The 19863-nt window shown below is 38.8% G+C and overlaps 1 protein-coding gene across 8 annotated transcripts in view; it reads left to right on the plus strand.

The window, feature by feature from the left end:
• cep295 (centrosomal protein 295) overlaps positions 1-19863 on the plus strand; it is a 201025-nt gene that overhangs the window by 133830 nt on the left and 47332 nt on the right. For all 8 annotated transcript variants that reach the window (XR_011961542.1, XR_011961543.1, XM_072577814.1 and 5 more), the window contains 2 exons: positions 11250-11396; positions 15042-15159. Coding sequence is in view for 6 of the 8 variants with exons in the window: in XM_072577814.1 (XP_072433915.1) it covers positions 11250-11396; positions 15042-15159 (265 nt within the window). In the remaining 2 variants the exon portion in view is untranslated. Of the gene's footprint in view, positions 1-11249; positions 11397-15041; positions 15160-19863 lie in introns of those variants that run through there.

The following is a 19863-nucleotide window of genomic DNA, read 5'->3' on the forward strand; positions in this document are numbered from 1 at the left end:
CCACTATATCTCCAATTTTCGTGCAATCTGCAAATTTACTAACTATACCTCTTATGCTCGCATCCAAATCATTTGTGTAAATGACAAAACGTAGTGGACCCAGCACCCATCCTTGTGGCAGTCCACTGGTCACAGGCCTCCAGTCTGAAAAACAACCCTCTACCACTACCCTCTTTCTTCTACCTTTTTTGAGCCAGTTCTGTATCCAAATGGCTAGTTCTTGTAGTCCATGAGATATAACCTTGTTAACCAGTCTTCCATAGGGAACCTTGTCGAAAGCCTTACTGAAGTCCATATAGATCACATCTACCGCTCTGCCTCATCAATCATCTTTGTTACTTCAGAAAACTCAATCAAGTTTGTGAGACAGGATTTCTCACGCATAAAGCCATGTTGATTATCCCTAATCAGTCCTTGCCCTTCCAAATACATGTACATCCTGTCCCTTAGGATTCCCTCGAACAACTTGCCCACCACCGACGTCAGACTCACTGGTGTATAGTTCCCTAGCTTGTCTTTAAGAGTGGCACTACGGTAGCCAACCTCCTGTCTTCCGGCACCTCACCTGTAACTATCAATGATACAAATATCTCAGTAAAAGGCCCAGCAATCACTTCTTCAGTTTCCCACAGAGTTCTTGGGTACACCTGATCAGGTCCTGGGGATTTATCCACCTTTATCTTTCAAAACATCAGCACTTCCTCCTCTGTAATATGGACATTTTTTGCAAGGTGTCACCATCTATTTCCCTACATTCTATATCTTCCATATCCTTTTCCACAGTAAATACTGGTGTGAAATACTCGTTTAGTATCTCCCCCATTTTTTGCGGCTCCCCACAATGGCTGCCTTGCTGATCTGTGAGGGACTCTATTCTCTCCCTAGTTACCCTTTTGTCCTTAATGTATTTGTAAAAACCCATTAGATTTTCTTAATTCTATTTGCCAAAGCTATCTCATGTCCCCTTTTTGCCCTCTTGATTTCCCTCTCAAGTCTTTTAAACATTTGTAATTATACCCGCATCCTCCACTTCCTCAAGAAGTTCATTCCACACATGGACCACCTGCCTTTTATGTCTTTTTCAAATCTCGCTCGCTCTCGCGCTCTCTCTCTCTCTCTCTCTCTCTCGCGCTCTCTCTCTCGCGCGCGCTCTCTCTCTCTCTCTCTCGCTCTCTCTCTCTCTCTCTCTCTCTCTCGCTCTCTCTCGCTCTCTCTCGCGCTCTCTCTCGCTCTCTCTCTCGCGCGCTCTCTCTCTCTCGCGCGCTCTCTCTCTCTCTCTCTCTCTCTCTCTCGCGCGCTCTCTCTCTCGCGCTCTCTCTCGCGCTCTCTCTCTCTCCCCCCAAAAATGTGCCTGCTAGTCTTGAAATCATCTATCCTCGGGAAAAGACAACTACCATTAAATCTATCAATAAGCTTCTATCCGATCGCCCCTCAACCTCCTATGCTCCATTTTAAAAAAAAATCATCCCAGCCTTTCTTTATAACTCTAACCTTCCGTACCTGGCAACATCCTGGTAAATCTTTTCTGAACCCTCTCCAGCTTGATATTATAAAAAAGGATACTTGGGTGATTAGAACTGGATTCAGTATTTCAGAATAGGCCTCAGCAATGACCTGTAAAATTTCAACATGTCTTCCCAACTCCCTTACTCAAAGGACTGAGCAATGAAAGCAAGCGTGCCAAATGCCTTTTTACCCCACCCCCACCCCCAATCTATATGTGATGCAAACTTCAAATAATTATGTAAATGAACACCTATGTCTCTGTTCTACAATGCTACCCAAGGCCTTACCAGTAATGATATAATCCCTACGCTTGTTTGTTGTACCAAAATGCAATATCTCGTATTATCCAGGTTAAACTCCATCTGCCATTTTTCAGCCCATTGACCCATTTGATCAAGATCACTTCGTAATCTTAGAAAAAACTTCTTTATGTCTACTCTGCCACTAATTTTGGTGTCATCCGCAAATGTACTGTCAATATCTTCTATATTCTGATATTCAAATCTTTTATATAAGTGACAACCAAAAAAATTTATTTTCATCTTTATTGTTCCCGTCAATTGGAAAATTGCATATTTTTTCATATAATACTCAATTTGCCTAATCTTTGTTCACTCAATTAATCTTTCAGTATCAGATTCAACCTCCTTGTGTTCCCTTCACAACTTGTCAGCAAATTTGCAACTATACATTCCATCCCTCAGTCATTTTCATGTAAATTATAAATAATTAAGACCCCAGCAATGATCTCTGTAGTTTATCACCTGTTATATCTTGTTAACCTCAAAAACACATGTTATGCCTACACTCAGTTGCCTGTTGGTCAGCCAATCTTCTGTCTATGCCAACAAGTTAAATCATACACAATTTTGCAATAATGTTTGATTTGGCTCTTTATCAAATGCCTTCTGGAAAATTCCTCAAAGAATTCCAATAGATTAGTAATTACTAGTTTCCTTTCAAAAACCCATATTAACTCTGCCTGATTACCTTGAACTCATCCAAGTGCCCTGCTACAATTTCTTTAATAGCTTTAGCATTTTCCGGGAGACAAATATTAAGCTAACTGACCATTAGTTTCCTGCTTTCTTTCTGTCTCTTCCTTTTTTTGAATAACCTCTATCTGTTGTGGTTCTGTTCGCCGAGCTGGGAATTTGTCTTGCAAACATTTCGTCCCCTGTCTAGGTGACATCGTCAGTGCTTGGGAGCCTCCTGTGAAGCGCTTCTGTGCTGTTTCCTCCGGCATTTATAGTGGCCTGTCTCTGCCACTTCCGGTTGTCAGTTCGAGCTGTCCACTGTAGTGGCCGGTATATTGGGTCCAGGTCGATGTGTTTGTTGATATCAACAGGGGACGAAACGTTTGCAAGACAAATTCCCAGCTTGGCGAACAGAACCACAACAGCGAGCACCCGAGCTACAAATCTTCTACCAAACTTTGAACCTCTATCTTCCAATTAAATGGGACATTCTGCAAATCAAGGGAACGTGGAAAAAATAAAATTGCATTAGCTAATCACTTTCTTTTAAGTCTGTACAATGATATCCATCAGAACCCAAGCACTTGTCAGCCTCAGCTCCAACTCTGTACTGCTTCTCTGGTGATTTGTGATTTTCGTGTGTTAGCCCCTCTGTTCCATTCCCTAATTTATCATTTCATGTGGAATGTGACTTGTAACCTCTATAGTGAAGACCAATGAAATAAGCCTGTTTAATTCGACTGCTGTCATGTTTTCCATTATTATTTTTCGAGGCTTACTTAGGATAAACACTCATATTCTTAAGTCTGGTCTTTTGTCATTATTTATAGAAACTCTTATGCTTATTTCTGGCTTGCTTTCCCTTGTACTGTACTGTAATTTTTCCCTCTATTTTTACTGATCCTTCTTTGGTTTAGTGTGTCCAATCATTTAACTTACCACTTTGCACAATTATATGCTTTCAGCGTAAGATTATTACTATCTTTTTAGTTAAGGATAGTTGGTGAGGCTGACTCTTGGAATTTTTCTTACTCTTTAGAATGTACCTATTCCAAGTATTCTGAAATGACCTGTTCTTTTAACCTAACTTACTAAATCACTTCAGCCAGCTTTATTTTTATGCTGTCATAATTATCCTCGTTTATAAATAATTTTTTCACACTCTGATGCAAACTGAATGTAAGATTCAAACGTTTTATGGTCACAGCCTTTCCTGTAAAATCCTGAATTAATCCTATCTCATTCACAATACTAAGACAAGTACTGTATAGCCTACAGTTTGCTCACACCAGAAAATTCTTGCAAACATTCCTTGAACTCTGAGTAGGGGTATATTTGGGGAAATCCGAAGGGCAAAATGGGGACATGAGAGAGCTTTGGCAAATAAAGTTAATGATAAAGGTTTGTAAAATCATGACAGGCTTGATTTTCCTATTTATTTACCCTAACATGGATAGGGCAAATAGGCATACCCTATCATCCGATAACTCAAAACTAGAGGGTGAGAGAGGTTCAAGGTGAGAGAGGCAAGATTTAAAAGAAACCCAAGGGGCACAGTTTGCAGTCAGAGTGGTACATGTATAGAGTGAGCTGCCAGAAGAAGTGGTGGAGGCTGGTATGATTGCAACATTTAAAAAATATTTGGATGGGTATATGAATAGAAAGGGTTTAGAGGGATGTGGGCCAAGTACTGGCAGATGGGACTTGATTAATTTATGATGTCTGGTCAGCATGCATGAGTTGGACCAAAGGGTCTGTGTCCATGCTGTGCATCTCTGATTCTGAGAATCCTAAGAAATTCTACAAGTACTTTAGGGGCAAAGAGTAATTGTGGAGAGAATAGGGCCTCTTAAGAATCAACAAGGCTGCCTATAGTTGAACCGCAGGATATAGGTGAGATAGTAAATGAATATTTTGTTTCAGTATTTACTGGAGAAAGACATGGAAGCGAGGATATTCTGAAGTAAATAGTGATATCCTGAAAAGTGTCCACATTCAAGAGGAGGTGGTGCTGGAGGTCTTAACTGCATTAAGATTGGTATATCCCTGGGACCTGATCAAGTATAGCATCCCTATACTATAGAAGCAGGCCAGTCAGCCCAACAAGTCCAGACTGACTGACTGTCTGAAGAACATCTCGCCCAGACTCGCCTCCCTATCTTATCTTGCATTAACCATTGCTGCACCTACCCTGTACAGTTTTGGATGCTATGAGCAATTTGGCATAGCCAGTCCACCTAAGCTATACATCTTCGGCCTGTGAGAGGAAACCCATGCAGACATGGGGAGAAAGTGCAAACTCCACATTTTGCCCAAAGGTGAAATCCAACCTGTGTTCTTGGTGTGCTGAGGCAATAGACAACATGGTGCAGAAGTAGGCCATTTGGCCCTTCGAGCCAGCACCACCATTCATTATGATCATAGCTGATCATCCACAATCAGTATCCTGTTCCTGCCATATCCCCATAACTCTTGATTCCACTATCTTTAAGAGCTCTATCCATCTCTTTCTTGAAATTATCCAGCAACTTGGCCTCCACTGCCTTCTGGGGCAAAGGATTCCATATATCCACGACTATCTGGGTGAAGACGTTTCTCCTCAACTGTTCTAAATGGCCGACCTCCTATTTTTAAACTACGTCCTCTGATTCTAGACTCACCCATCAGCAGAACCATGCTTCCTGCCTCCAGAGTGTCTAATCCTTTAATAATCTTATGTCTCAATCAGATCCCCTCTCAACCTTCTAAACTGAAGTGTATACAAGCCCAGTCATGGCAATCTTTCAACATATGATAGTCCCGTTATTCTGGGAATTGACTTCATGCACTCCCTCAATAGCCAGAATGTCCTTCCTCAAATTTGGAATCCAAAACTGCACACCGTACTTCAGGTGCCGTGCACAGCTGCAGAAAGACCTCTTTGCTCCTATACTCAATTCCTCTTGTTATGAAGGCCAGCATGCCATTAGTTTTCTTCACTGCCTGCTGTATGCTTGCTTTCATTAACTGATGTGCAAGAACATCTAGATCTCGTTGTACGTCCCCTTTACTTGACTCCTTTTAGACAGTAATCTGCCTTGCGGTTCTTGCCACCAAAGTGTATAACCACACATTTATCCACATTAAATTGCATCTGCCATGCATCCATCCACTTACCAGCCTGTCCAAGTCACCCTATATTCTCATAACATCCTCCTCACATTTCACCCTGCCATCCAGCTTTGTGTCATCAGCAAATTTGCTAATGTTACTTTTAATACCTTCATCTATATCATTGGTGTACATTGTAAACAGCTGCAGTCCCAGCACTGAACCTTGTGGTATCCCACTGATCACCACCTATCATTCTTTGCTTCCTGTCAATCAGCCAATTTTCAATCCAAATCAGTGTTTTGCCCCCAATACCATGTGCGCTAATTTTGCTCACTCATCTCCTATGTCGGATTTTATCAAAGACTTTCTGAAAGTCCAGGTACATTACATCCACTGGCTCTCCCTTTGTCCATTTCATAGTTACATCCTCAAAGAAATTCCAGAAGATTAGTCAAGCATGATTTTCCCCTTCGTAAATTCATGCTGACTCTGACCTATCCTGTTACTGCTATCCAAATGAGTCGTAATTTTATCTTTTATAATTGACTCCAGCATCTTTCCCACCACTGACGTCAGGCTAACCGGTCTATAATTCCGTTTTCTCTCTCCCTCCCTTCTTGAAAAGTGGGACAATATTAGCCACCCTCCAATCCACAGGAACCGATCCTGAATTGATAGAACATTGGAAAATGATCACCAGTGCATCCATGATTTCTAGAGGCACTTCCTTAACAACCCTGGGATGCAGACCATCTGGTCCCGGGGACTTATCAGCCTTCAAACCTAATAGTATTTCCAACACCATTTCCTGCCCAATATAAATTCCCTTCAGTTCATCTATTACCCTAAGTCCTTCAGCCATTATTATATCTCGTAGATTGTTTGTGTCGTCCCCAGTGAAGACAGATCCAAAATACCTATTCAACTCTTCTGCCATTTTCTTGTTGCCCATAATAAATTCACCCGTTTCTGTCTTCCAGGGCTGAAGTCTTTTAGTCTTAACCATTTTTTTTCTTGTCACATACCTAAAAAGGCTTTTACTATCCTCTTCTTTTTTTTAATATATATTATATATATATATATATGTTTTTGGCCAGTTTGCCTTTTGTACTTCATTTTTTTTTTTCTCCGCGTATTGCCTTTTTAGTTATCTTCTGTTGATCTTTAAAAGTTTCCCAATCCTCAGCTTCCTGCTCATCTTTGCTATGTTATACTTTTTTATCTTTATACAGTCCTTAACTTCCCTCGTCAGCCACGGCTGCTCCTGCCTCCCCTTAGGATCTTTCTTTCTCTTTGGACTGAACTGATCCTGCACCTTCTGCATTATATCGAGAAATACCTGCCATTGTTGTTCCACTGCCATCCCTGCTAGGGTATTGAACCATTGAACTTTGGCCAGTTCCTCCTTCATCGCTCCATCGTTCCCTTTGGTTCAACTGCAATACTGACACTTCCAATTTTCCCTTCTCCCCCTCAAATTGCAGATTAAAACTTATCATATTGTGGTTACTATCTCCTAATGGCTCCTTTACTTTGAGTTCCTGGTCAAATCTGGTTCGTTGCACAACACCAGATCCAGAATTGCCTTCTCCCTGGTAGGTTCCAGTACAAGTTGGTCTAAGAATCCATCTCTGAGGCACTCCATAAACTCCCTTTCTTGGGGTCCAGTACCATCCTGATTCTCCCAGTCTACCTGCATGTTGAAATCCCCTATAACAATCGTAGTTATTCCAGTTTCAACTCCTTATTCAACTTACATTCTACATCCAGACTACTGTTTCGGGCCTTTAGATAACTCCCATTAGGGTCTTTCTACTCATAGAATTTCTCCGCTGTATCCATACTGACTCTACGTATCCTGATTCTATATCCACCCTCACAAGTGACTGAATATCCTTCCTCACCAACAGGGCCACCCTACCCCCTCTGCCCGTCAGTCTGTCCTTTTGATAGCACATATAGCCTTGAATATTCATTTCCAAGCCCTGCCCACTTGAGGCCACATTTCAGTTATCCCCACAACATCGTACCTGCCAATTTCCAACTGAGCCTCGAGCTCATCCATCTTATTTCTTATGCTTTGTGCATTCATATATAATATTCTTAATTTGTTACTCCCCTCAACCTTCCTATCAATCCCTGTTTCACTTGACCATACTGTATGATCCCTCCTTGAGTTTTCTGCTCCTTTGAATCTGTTGTCTGTCTTAACTTCTCTAATTCTCACTTACTTTTTAGCTTCCTTCTTAAATTTCCAGTTTGTTCCCACTGCTAACCACTGAACCACCATGCCACCCTATCCCAGAATATTGAGAGAAACTAGGGAAGAGATTGTGGGGTCCCTTGCAAAATATTTGTATCATCAACAGCCGTAGGTGAACTGATGGAAAAGTGGATGATGGCTAATATTGGGCCATTGTTTAAGAAACGCTGAAAGGAAAAGCCTAGGAACTAAAGACTAACAAGTCTGTTGTGAGTTGTGGGTGCGTTGTTGGAGGGCATGCTGAGAGATAGGATTTATGTGCATTTGGAAAGGCAAGGACTGTTTAGGAATAGTCAGCATGGCTTTGTGTATGGGAAGTTGAGTCTCACTAACTTTGAGTTTTTTGATGAGGTTACCATGTCGATGAAGGCAGAATGGTAGACATTGTCTACATGGAGCTTAGCAAGGCCTTTGACAAAGTCTTACATGATAGACTTGGTCAGGTTAGAACATGTGGGATCCAGGAAGAGATACAAAATTGGCTTGATGGTAAAAGACAGAGGGTGGTGATTGAGGGTTGTTATTTGGACTGGAGGCCACAAGGATTGGTTCTGAGTCCAGAGTCCATTGTTTTGTGATTTATATCAAGTGGTCAGTTTGTGGATAACACCAAAATTGGTTGCAGAGTGGACTGTGAAGAAGGTTATCTGAGAGAACAGTGGGATTTGATCAGATAGGCGAAGTGGCACATGACATTTACTTTTGATAAATGTGAGGTGTTGCCTTTTGGTAAGGCAAACCAGGGCAAGACTTGTAGCGTTAACTGTAGGGCACTGGGAAATGTTGTTGAACAGAGATTGAGGCCATTTCTCAATTCAGTTCCCTTTCCAATCTTCCTGTAGCCTTGTCCCTAAGTGTTTCCTGATCATACTTAGTTATTTTAAACATTTTACTTGCTGGAAAAGACCGCTATCGTCGTTAAAAGGAAGGTGTATTGGCCTCCAGTTCTGGTCATGCACTGTGTAGACTCCTACCCAATTTCTTACGATGAAGGCATCCAGGATAGATCTGACTATAAAAGTGGCCATTAGTAGAGAGTCTTTTATCTTGTGGTAACCAGAAGATCTGGGCCATTGTACATTCAATGTGTTTGCCAGTTTATCATATTCTGTGCTGTGGGCTTATGGCCATGAAGAACTGCATCAATGCTGCCAAACTTCGTCTCACCAGCGAAGAGATACCTTTAATATCATTGTACTAGGTAGGAGATGAAACCAGGTCACAAATATTTTTAAAACCCTGTAAACTCGCTGAATTACTCTATCAAATTTGAAAATCAGATTTTTCTCTCCAGTCTGAGATGATTGTTTCAGCTTTTATGTTAGCTGTGTTAATTTAAAGCAAATTGACTTGTAACATTAATGCTGATGTTTAGTATGCTGTCTGACCTGCTGTGCTTTTCCAGCGCCCCACGTTTTGACTCTGATCTCCACCATCTACAGTCCTCACTTTCTCCTAGTTCTTATTTGGTAAGACAGTTGAAAGGCAGCTGAAGTTGACAACAACTAGCCATTAACTCAGCTTGAGGGTTTGAATGGTTCTGTTTCTAGACCATAAATTCCTGCTGACCCAGATTCAAAATAAATCCTAAGTAGTCCACAAGAAAGTCCAGGCTGAGGCCTGCAAATAATTCAAGAAAGGTCCCTCCAATCCAGTGCTGGACAATTATAAAATTATAGGCTTGATAAACACTGCTGCTTGGCCTGCTAACTGCACTGCCTTTCGACACAAATGTTTCTTTGAATCCATACTGTATGGAAACAGGCCCTTCGGCCCAACGAGTCCACACTGACCCTCTGAAGAGTAACCCACCCAGGCCCATTCCCCTCCCCTATTATTCTATATTCACCATTGATCAATGCACCTAACCTACACATCCCTGAACACTATGGGCATCACCAGTTTACCAAACCTGCACTTTGGATTGAGAGAGGAAACCAGAGCATCTATAAGAAACTCAATTTGCAGATGTGTTGTTGAGGATGAGAAAAGAACGCAAAGTTATATTTAGAATAGCAGCAAATGTGGAAGACAGAGAATCTGACAGGAACTGTTCAAGTCTGATTAGAAGGAGCTGGGGCAACAGATTCAGTGCAGATGAAGTAACTCTGGCAGCACCTATAACAAAATGAGACAAAGAAAACAGTCCACATTGCTTACTGTAACACTTAGTTTGTGAATTATTTATGTGCATGATTTCCCAACATTTTTAATATCTTTAAAATTCTAATTTTTGTTTTATTGTAAGCTCTCTTGGACCTGCTGTTCATGATTACAATCTACTACTGGATTATTCAGAAGGAGAAAAATGCTGAATCATTTAGTGTTTATTTTCCTCTTTATAGTACTATTAAAGTCAAGTTTAATATTGTAGTCTGCATTAAAGGAGATAAATATTGTGGGGAAATCCTGTTGTTTTTTCTACTCTTTAGCATTTTTCTTTAAATGCTTCTGCTATATAAGTGTCATCTTTAGTTTTCTAAAAAGTTGTTGATGTGCAGAAAACAATTAGGAGCCCAATCAATCCAAATGTGTTTGATCTCTAGCCGTGAATTTTCTTTTTAATGTTACTTATTGGAGGAAGACAATGGCTTGTGCCTGTGTAATGTGAATTAGTTGTTGGAAGTTTTGGCTGTCTTTCCAGCACGGGGTCTTTTGTTACTGTACATTCTTTATTGGAGCTGTGGAGTGACTTTGAAAATTGCTGCTTCGAACACTGTTTTATTTCTAACTTAAAACTTGATATCGAAAGACCCACTCTAAAACAATATGTAGTCTCAAGTCCTCTGAAAGAAACCTTTTTCCTCTGTTTCTACCAACCCTATCACTGATTATCAGAACTGTTCACTTGGCTGCACCAATTTATATTAAAGATGAAATAAAATGTCCATCCTCGAAAGTAGTACTATGTCCAATTAGCACCATCTTCTTTATTATTTCTACCAATAGGATAATTTCTTGGCCTCATACATCTCTAACACTTCCTTCTTTTCTATCAGAAGTTGCTGAAACAAATAATGTTCCTCAGCCGGTGCTGAAAGTTTTATACTGAAGTAAATGGACTACAATTCCTGTCTCGCAAAATAGATTAAATGTAAAAGCTTTGAATGTTTGAACTGTTAAAAATTGCACAGTTTGGCAAAATAGGACTCATTGAGGATGTTTTTAATTGAAGAATTGTTAAATGTAAAGATTAAACACTCAACAATACTAATCTCCAGCAATGCTGTTGCATTTTGAGTACTTTTTAACTATAGAGAGGTTTTTGCAATGTTATTTTACTATAATATTAGGTAGCTAGAGCTTATGATGTTGAATGTAATTCAAGTTTATGAGCCATGTTCTTGAGCTTTCTCATCAATTTTTATGCTACTGGGAATTGTAATAATCCATTTTGTAAATACTCTTAGGAAATTGAATCAAATATTGGGATCATGGAAGAACCTGAACTCTCCCAACTATCGTTGAATGATTCAACTTTAGTAGATGAAGAACTAGAACTGACATCTCCAATAAAAAGCAATACAAGTCTAAATGAATTCCAAACATTTACTCAGGTAAGCTATCAAATAAGTATATTCCTTCAGTTTCTAATTTACAAATGGCCTTTTATTTCCTACCAGCCGGATAAGGCAACTTAAACTTAACATTAATTGTTGTAAACAACTTTCAGACACAGGTTTAATGTATCTTGGTTTTATTTTCATTCACACATTTGCAAGCGTGTTAGTGAATGTGTCACTATGGGTTGTTCCTATGTCTACTGTGCATCAATTCTATTAGAATTCATTTCACGGCAACTAAGCTACTGCACAAAACAAAATACGAAGCTATTTCGCCAGTCCTATCTGGATGCTTATAATGACGTCGAAAGGACTGTGGCTATGGCGGCAACAAGCATAGTCGGTGGTTTTATTAATATTCTCTTGAAAAATTGATCTTTAATGATTTGAATGAACATTTCTGATTTGGAATGAACACTGATTTTTGAAAAAATATTTCCCGTCCGCGGTCATCGGACAGTTATTTTATGTACATAGTCACTTGAACATACAGCATATTTTACAGACTAGTCATCAGTCATTAACTATCAGCTTAAGGAGCTTAGAAACGCTGATTTAAAATTCCCAAACTGTTTTTTAAAACAACTGATGTGACATTTTGAAGCTTTTATGATCCCACTTTTAGAGGTTTGTCCATTGGTTTTTCTTCTGCTTTGGAGCACAAGGGGTTGTAAGTAATAACATAATAGCAGTCTCTTCTGCTAGAATGAAGATGATTTGAGTAATTTCCCCTTTTATTGTTGGGAAATGTGTTTTCTCGGTATTGAATTGCTGCTGAGGGCAGAATTATTGTCACTGTTAGAATGTGAAAAATCATAAGTGAAAAGGAACATATTGGGAGGTGTAGTATCCCATTGAATTTTTGGGGAAATATGTTGCAAAACAACTTGAATAATAAGAAGCCCTATACGGTACACTCCCTTTATTAGATTTGAGAAATTTAAAATATGAACTGGTAATTAATGCTGGATTTGTTGTTTTTTAAGATTTGAATAGATACCCAGGCAATAACAGGAAGTTAGTTTCTTTTCAAAATTAAAAATGTAATTCCCTACATTTCTTTCCACTAGTGGACATCTGGCAGACCATGTTCTGTGTTGTTTCTTTTACAAAGCCTCTTTTATACAATTGTTGCATTTTTGATTATTTGTTATGAGACTATAAGTCATAAGGAGAAATAATTCAAGGTAATGGACACCCATGTGACAGTTTCATATGACATTTTACTGAACATAAATATTCAAATATGGAAAACTTAATGTTGCTAATGAGTTCTCCTAAAACCTTGACATTCATTGTGCTATAGTCATACACAAGCCATTAAAATTCAATTACAATATAAGCTATGATTCTGTAAAAGTATTTTTAAAGTGTGCATGCTTAATGCTGACCATTTTAATGTTGTTCTGTTGAGGCTCTTTTCACATTGATATATCCATTTAATGTTCTGAGTTTCTCTTTAACATAGTTTGTAGACTGCTGTTCAGTGGCTTGCCTGCTCACGTGACCTTTTCCTCACTATTTCTACTGCATGCTCAGACTTGAACTCCATCTTTCATCTGGCTCCCTTTTATCACCTTGTATTTTCGATTTTAATATCCGCTGGTGTCAACTACTATCATTGGGGCCTTAAGATATTGCTCTCAAGTTCTGGCATGTGCTGTGTCTGGGCCTTGTCCTTGCTCCTTTCCTGCTCCTCAGCCCATTTTGAAATCCATTTCCTATTGTAGGCAATCATTTGAGAAGGAGTAGAGATTGAGGGTTGGATGATGTCAATGGGTTGGTTGGACTGATGGAGAATGAGAAGACATATTGATGGTGGGGCTAGGAAGATCGAGTGAGGATTTTTGGACGGTCCTACAAAGACTCCATGGGTTAGGTGGACTTTAAGTGTGGATCCAATTGCTGAATGTTTTGATGGGCTTTCTTTATGGTGTGGATCAGCACACCTGCTTTTGGCTTTCAAGCAGTTCTAGAAAAGCACTGTCACTTACATTAATGCTGACCTTTTACATGCTGCATTTCCAAGGCATTGGAGACCTGGCCTGTCACCTTTTAACAGTGGGACATGGAATAAAAAACTAAGGCACTAAGCCTCCTTTCAATATATAAATGAATGAAAGATTGTGAAACTTTAGCAACTGCCATTATCTTGCCCCTACCATTAAAATGGGAAGTGAATGGATTGAATCCTGTTTATATTTTCCTTTTAATATCTCATTGCTGATCAATAAATCTGTGCACTAATTTCACTTCTTATACATCACCTCAGCTAATTCACTCCTGCATTTTCTAAAATTTACCCTGTCTCAATTCAATTGACTTGATTTTTTTTGTTTGGACCTATTCTTAAGTGTATAAATTTAAGGCTATAGTCAATGGATATTCACATGACATTTGAAATATTGGCGCTTTCAAGCAAATTGTTTGCTTTGTGTTGTTAATGGCATAAAGGTTATGGAGCAGAGGTAGCAAAAGGAACTGAAGGTGCGTATTAGCTATGATTCATTTATATGGTAGATCACATGTTATGTTCCTAACTCAGCTTCCTGATCTAATTGGTTGCTAATAAGTGAAAATGACAAGGTGTTCCTCTTTTAGAGGTAAGCATAGTGCTTGAGAAAAGAGTCCTGTAGGTGGTTTAAGATCTCAATTTTTTTTTTTTGTTTATTTATACCCTTTAGTAGAGATTCCATTTCTCCTCAGAGGAATCTCCTCTGTGAATTTTATTACTTTGATTGTCTGCAAATTCTTTCTTCTATTACCTTTTCATAATTATAAAGTCTGTACTGCAGCCTCTGATAGTGTGATATTCTTTTTTTATATGTTTGACCTCTAACCAACTTAATTACATTTGTCTGGTCTACAGCCATGAATCAATTGTACAACCTAAACATTACAATTTTACCATTGCTGATACTCTCTCTTTCTTAACCGTTTAGTTACTTTGGCAATTGAAAACTGAATCCTGATTTTTATTTACCACTCCTACCAAGTTAGGATGTTTCTTTTGGTGCTAATTTCCACATTTTGCACATAGACTTTGATTTTTATGCAACACTTGTCTCCCACTTTCTCTCCAACTGTATGTAAGAATGTTATAAAGGCTCAACAGAAAAATATATTCCATACTTCATATTCTATATCGCTGTTGATGTGTAAAACCAGAAATTCTCAATCTGTTTAAACTGTGGTGTTCAAAGTCATTTGGATAAAAAAATTAGAACAGATCCAAAACCCCTCAAATCTCTAGTTCGAAAGCTGCTTTAATCCAGATTTTGAAAACTTGAGTACCTCCACATGTCCATGAACATCTTGACAAATGTAATAACTATAATATGCCTCGTGAATTCCAGAGGATCACGTATTTTTATTTTTGAACGAGTACATAGAACTTTAGAATACATAAGTTTTCACAGCTCGATTGTTGTCTTGATGCAAATAAAAACATATCATGAGCTCAGTCTACTAATGTTGGTAACATTTCTACCGAATACTAATGGTGAATAATGATAGACTGTAAAGTTTACAAATTCAAATTTAGTTTCATATTACATGAAACAGAAAAAGTTAAATTATTTCTGAATATTTTTGTCTGAAAGTCATCTAGAATATTAAGTATTATATCTTTTTATGTAGGTAAATGAGCTGCAGCCTTCAAAGCTCAAGATCACTGATGCAATTACTAGCTTGCATAACTTAGAAGTTGCAGATTGCAAAATAAATCACATGGCATCTTCTCAAAACTCTCCAAAAGGTATGAAGAAGTAATTTAATTCCAGTATCTGCAGTCATTGTTTTTACCTAAGTAATATAATACCAGTGTTGAAAATGATGAGTTTAATATTAAGCTTATCCAATTGATTCATTGCATTGCTTCTTCTAAATAATAAGTTTCATGTCATACTTTTGTTTTCTTTTAGCTGATGGTGATTAACTTTAGGGAGTGTTTACTGTCTGCCTTAAACTATTCAATAGGATGAAGCGCGTGAAAAATTATGTTAGTTAGAAATTTAGGCTGGCACAGAAGAATGTGACCGTTTCATACCATCATCTCTGTGGCCATCAGGGGAAAAAAGCTGTTCAGGCCATTCTCACTTCCATAGACCTTTAGGTTATGAGAACTTAAAGTACCCACCTTGGTAATTTGTAAATGCTTTGAGATTTTCTCTTCTGCAACTCTTCTTCAGACAGAGTTCTAGAATACATAACCCGCTAAGGGAAAATGTTCCTTCTCAACTCTTCATAAATCCTTCTGACTATTACTTTAGACCTGTAGTCTATCATGGCTATCTGTGTTGCTGGCTGAGAAGAGAACAAATGAACCTTGACAGCATCTCTGTGATATCCTCCTTGATACAATAAACGTCAGGTGGGAAGAAATCCATAAGGCCGAACTGATTAAATTGATCATGTTCTGGAGCAAAAGCACACCATATTCCACATATTAGACAGAGTTGTTAAGAAGGCATTAAGCATACTTGCCTTCGTTGCTTAGACTATTTGAGGAAAGGAGTTGAGATGTCATGTTTAAACTTTAAAGGACGTTGGTGAAACCTGTTCTGGAGTACTGTGTGCAGTACTTGTCACTCTGTTATAGGAAGGACATGATTAAATCATAGAAGGTTCAGAACATATTTACGAAGATGTTGCCATGAATGGAGAGTTGAGGTAGGTAGGCTGGGACTTTGTTCACTGGAGCATCGGATGTTGAGGACTGATCTTATAGAGGTTTATAAAATCTTGGGCATAGATAAGGTGAATAGCAAGGATCTTTTCACTTGGATGGGGTGGTTTTAAAACTGGAGGCACATTTTAAGGTAAGAGGAGAAAGTTTTAAAAGGATGTGAGGGCTAACTTTTTTTTTAATGCAATGATTTGTGTGTGAAATGAACTGCCAGAGAAAGTGGTGGATGCAGGTACGGTTACAACATTTAAAAGACATTTTGATAAGTACATGAATAGGAAAGGTTTAGAGTGATATGGACCAAACGCACACAAGTGGAACTAGTTTAATTTTGGAACATGGTCGGTGTGGACTAGTTGGAAAAAAGGGTCTGTTTCCATGCTGTATGACTCTGACTCCTGTCACTCTATTACAGTTGTTTGTTTACCAGACTGTGGATAAAAAGAAACAAGAATAGGAGATTCTTTGAGCTTTGCTTGGCAACCCACCTGAGAGGGAAATTCTGAAACTGTATCCACAGCTTAGAGACTTCACAGACATTGTCTTAGTTCCTGTGGCTATGACCAATTTACTGCAGTCAATGGGCAACTCATAATGCTGTCAAACTACAATAGAGGCAAAAAGAACAATCTCGAGCTTGAAAAGGTGAGGAAAAAGAAAAATTCCAAAACCTGCCTGCTGGAATTTGAAACCGTTGTTTGAAATTAGTAACAGTCATCCCAAATAACACTCTCCTTTGGTGGCCCTGAACTTGCCAGACTAGACATCAATGTGGCAGTGAAATAGAACAAAGAATTGCAGGTGCTGGAAATTGGAAACAACAAAAAACAAGTTGCTGGAGAAACAATGTAGGTCTGGCAGCATTTGTGGAGAGAAAGCAGAGTTAACATTAAGTCCAGTGACCCTTCAGACCTGAGTTTTCTCCAGCAATTGCTGCTTTTGCATCAAGAGAGCGGTCATGTGTAAGGTCTGCAAGGTAGCAAACCAAAATACAACACTGACTACAACTTCTTTTAATCAGAGATTCCATGATGAACAACATCTCTTTTGATGTTAGCTTCATAGTTAGGAAAGCCATAGCAACTGGCTCGATCACTCAAAGCTGAACCTCCATTTCAAGCCCAAGAACAGATATAGAGACTCAATACATTCAAGTATTGAGTCAGCAACCTGCAAATGGGCACTTCTGCAAGCAATTTTGCGGATCAGACTGGAACACCCATTCTCATTGAAGGAATCAGCAATGTGGTCATGAGATCTGACATCCAAGAAGAACCGGGACTGGTTTAATGAAAATGATGAGGAATTAAGATTTGTGAACAATAAAGAAGTCAGTTCATCAGTCTTAGCTGACTATCCCAGAGAAGACAACCTGTTGCCAATCATTTCAGCACTTCATTGTAAAACTAAGACCATCTAAAATGATAGTAGATTGTGCTTGCAAGCACAAAGACTCAACTACATACTGACACTGCCAACATAAGCTTCTCAGAAAAGTGAAAATCTATACTTGACTAACGATATAGTACTAAGTAGGTAGGTATGTGGCTTGGAGGGGAACTTGCAAGTGATAGTGCTCCCATTCATTTGCTGCATGGTGGTTTTGGAATGTACTGCCAAAGGAGCTAAGGTACAACCTACAGTGTTGCTAGTATTGTGCAATGGTGCTGAAGGTTACCAATTAAGTGGGCTGCATTTCCTGGATGGTGTCAAATCTACTTCAGTGTTGTTGCTCAAGAAGAGAGAGCATTCTATCACACTCCTAACACAAGCCTCGCAGAAGATTAATGGTTAAAAAAAGTTTCTTTTTCAGGTGGGCAGAGTTCAAGTTTATAATTTTTAGACTGAAGTGTGTTTTGCATCAGTGTCTGCAGCTGCAATCTTTGTTCAATAGCATAGTGTGATTCTTCAATTTTCGAACAAATCAGTTTGACCTCATCCAAATGTATGTTATCTCAGTTGCTGTATAACCCAAGCTTGTAACTATCAAGGTCTCAATGCCTCTGTTGACCCGCTTCACTTAGTCACTTGCACCTTTACCGTTCCAAAATCCTCCCTACCATGAGACTGTGTTGCAATGTGATGTTGGTGAATGTACCTTTTAACATCGAAGCCCTGAGAAGGAAGTGGCAAAGTATGTCTCCTCAGGAACTTTTATGTCAGGGGTTGGTGCCCCATAGTTTCTTGACCGTTCCAGGGGAAGCTCCAAGCTGTATTTAAATTGAGTTGACTAATAACACTTTGTATAATTATGAACTCTGTTGAAATCTAAAAAGGAACATTGGCAATTTGACATGTCACCGTACAAGATAGGTGGCCACTCAGTTCAAATCCTCTGTGTGTGGTGACTCAATGGTTAATGCTGCTGCCTCACAGCATCAGGGACCAGGGTTCAATTTCACTTTGGGTAACTGTAGAGTTTGCACATTCTCCCCATGTCTGCATGAGTTTCCTCCCACAGTCCAAAGATGTGCAGGTTAGCTGGATTGGCCATGCTAAATTGCCCATAATGTCCAGGAATGCACATGCTAGCTGGGTTAGCCAGGGTAAATGCAAAATTACACGGATAGGAGTGAGGGATGCTCTCTGGAGGATGGGTGTGAACATGATGGGCCAAATGGCCTGCTTACACACTGGAGGGATTCTATGCTGGCTCTCCAAATGAGTATCTTCGTCTCCATCTTTCTCCTTGTCTCTCTGTGCATTCATCCTTCTCAAATAATTTGCTTTGCCTCAATTAAACCTGCCTCTACTGCAATTGAGGGTAATACTTGCCAGATATGAACCACTTAGTGCTTGGAACAGTTATTCCTCTGATTTTGCTTCATTTACTAATTACAAAAAAGTCAGCGCCCTCTCATTATCAATCCTTTCATGAATAGGAACATTTTCTCCATATTTACTTTGTCTTGAGCTCTCATGATCGTGAATACTTCGTCTGGAAATTGAACGTCCAAGAGTAGTCAAATTCTGTGAAGTACAGGCAAAACATAAATGGATGTGAGCTGATGTTATTAGTGAATATTATAAAATTAGATATGGAATAGGCATGGGTGTAGCTAAGAAGAAATAAGGGGTGGAAAACGTTAGTGGGTGTAGTCTAGAGGCCTCCACAAGGTAGTAATTAAATAGAGGATAGCATTGAACAGGAAATTAGAGATGCAAGCAACTAGGGTACTACAGTAATTTAATTTTTGATACGAATCTAGATGTTACTAGGGTAAGCCACATTAGTCATAATACTAATGTGGCAAATGAGTTCCCGAGGAGTATACAGGATGGAGTTTTTTTTAAGTCCAATACTTTGAGGAACCAACTTGGGAAAAGGTATCTTAAGACTTATTTTGTGCAATGATAAGGGTAATTAGCAATCTTGTTATGAAAGGTCTTTTAGGAAAAACTGACTATTACATGATAGAATTTTTAATTGGAATAGAATATGAAGTAGTCTAATCTGAAACTCTGATTCTAAATCTAAACAAAAGTTAGACTGGGTATCTTATCAAAAGGCATGATAATAGATAGGTAATGGTTAAAATTTAATGAGCAAATGTATGCATTACAGCAGTTTTATATTCCTTTTGTATAAATGAACAAATAATAAAAGTAAAGATAAAATAAAGTCTGAGGATAGGAAAGGATTGGAATTCATTGAATGAAGACCAAGAAATTAAGAGGAGATACTTAGAGTATGAAAGTCAATTTATGAAGAACATAAAAGTGAACTGTAAAGAACTTCTAAAAGTATGTTAAAAGAAAAAAAATTATGAAGAC

This window comes from Chiloscyllium punctatum, chromosome 9 (assembly GCF_047496795.1).
Source record: "Chiloscyllium punctatum isolate Juve2018m chromosome 9, sChiPun1.3, whole genome shotgun sequence".
In the NCBI taxonomy this organism is placed as follows: domain Eukaryota; kingdom Metazoa; phylum Chordata; class Chondrichthyes; order Orectolobiformes; family Hemiscylliidae; genus Chiloscyllium; species Chiloscyllium punctatum.